The sequence below is a fragment of the Stegastes partitus genome, unplaced genomic scaffold, assembly GCF_000690725.1.
Source record: "Stegastes partitus isolate 25-593 unplaced genomic scaffold, Stegastes_partitus-1.0.2 Scaffold1129, whole genome shotgun sequence".
NCBI classification, from domain to species: domain Eukaryota; kingdom Metazoa; phylum Chordata; class Actinopteri; family Pomacentridae; genus Stegastes; species Stegastes partitus.
In genome coordinates this window covers 103490-104820 of record NW_007578860.1, presented here as the reverse complement: position 1 = coordinate 104820, position 1331 = coordinate 103490, and the positions used below count along the sequence as shown (strand labels likewise).

Here is a 1331-nt window from a genome sequence, read left to right as displayed (position 1 = left end):
TGAATAGTTAAATATGTAGATTATGTTGAGCTTCCATCTTTATTCCAGTGTCGGTAACGGCTGTAATGTTCTTCATGTTGATTCCAGTTTTTTGTTAATGTTTGCAGAACAAATAATCAAAGAAATTTTTACAATTTATGGCATAATAATGACGTCAAGCTGCTCAGAAAACATTTCTAAGTTCTGCCTCCTTGTAGCTGTGGTTTAAAAGTGACGATGTCTTTTAAAAAATATGACAAAAAATGACACCATTTATCAGCCATAACCTGCAAAACCAGAAGGAACCAGCTGATCTTGAACTAATCGTCTGTAATGGGCCATTTTGTCAGAAAAGCGAATCAAATCTAAACTTAAAATCATCGCTTTGTTCTACACGACTCACTTAAAAACTCACCAAAAGTAAATCACTGGTACTTAACAGATTCTGTAAGATACTAAAAGCTCTGCACTTCTTCCTGCAACCGAAAAACCACGACTGACTCGCCTGCAGCCGACATCGAGGTGGTGAAAATTCTGAGACCATTCAGACGAGGAGACGAGTATAGAAACGAAATAAAAGGAAAATTCAAGGGTTTTTTCTCCATTTTTTGTACAATAAATAATTTAAAAATCTACTTTTTGTGATGTCTCATGGCATCAAAACCGTGTCGTCCTGCACAGAAGAGAATTCTCTCAGAAATGAACAATAATCCCACAGTGAGCAGAAAATGAGACGAGAAACATCCAGAAGATAGATAGATGAATAAATATAATCTGGTTTTTGTCTCTCTTCAGACCGGTGTCACAGCTAAAAGTGAAGCTTCCATCTGATTGTGTCTCTTTTTTTTGTAAATTTCCCGATGAGGCATCAGTAAAGTTGATCTTTTTTATCTTATATTCTGTCTTTCAGAGTCGGTTATTCCCAGTTCAGGAACGTTTCACGTGAAGCTCCCGAAGAAGCCCGGAGTGGAGCTGGGAATCACCATCAGCTGTGAGTGGAAAACACCAAAGTCACAACTCGACAAATGTAGAATCACGATCCTGGGTTTGGTCGTACATCATGTAGAGACGTCCGGGAAATGAAAGTTTTATTTGAAATCATAATAAATTCAGTTTCCACTTTGTCACATCAGTGTTACATTTCCTGCTTTGATTTCTTTCCTTTTTTTTTTTTCCGTGTGACATTTCGTCTCTGGGAGCAGCAGCGTAGCCGAGCTGAATTATTTACGCCTTCCTGGTTGTTTCCGTGTCGATTCACCTTCAATGTTTGTGTTTGTGCAGCTCCGTCCAACAGGAAGCCAGGAGATCCTCTGATCATCTCCGACATCAAGAAGGGCAGCGTTGCACACAGG

At 39.1% G+C, this 1331-nt stretch overlaps 1 protein-coding gene across 1 annotated transcript in view; it reads left to right on the top strand.

The window, feature by feature from the left end:
* grip1 (glutamate receptor interacting protein 1) overlaps positions 1-1331 on the top strand; it is a 31723-nt gene that overhangs the window by 18799 nt on the left and 11593 nt on the right. The window contains exons 14-15 of the mRNA XM_008296447.1: positions 890-970; positions 1261-1327. Of these exons, the coding sequence (XP_008294669.1) occupies positions 890-970; positions 1261-1327 (148 nt within the window). The remainder of the gene's footprint in view (positions 1-889; positions 971-1260; positions 1328-1331) is intronic.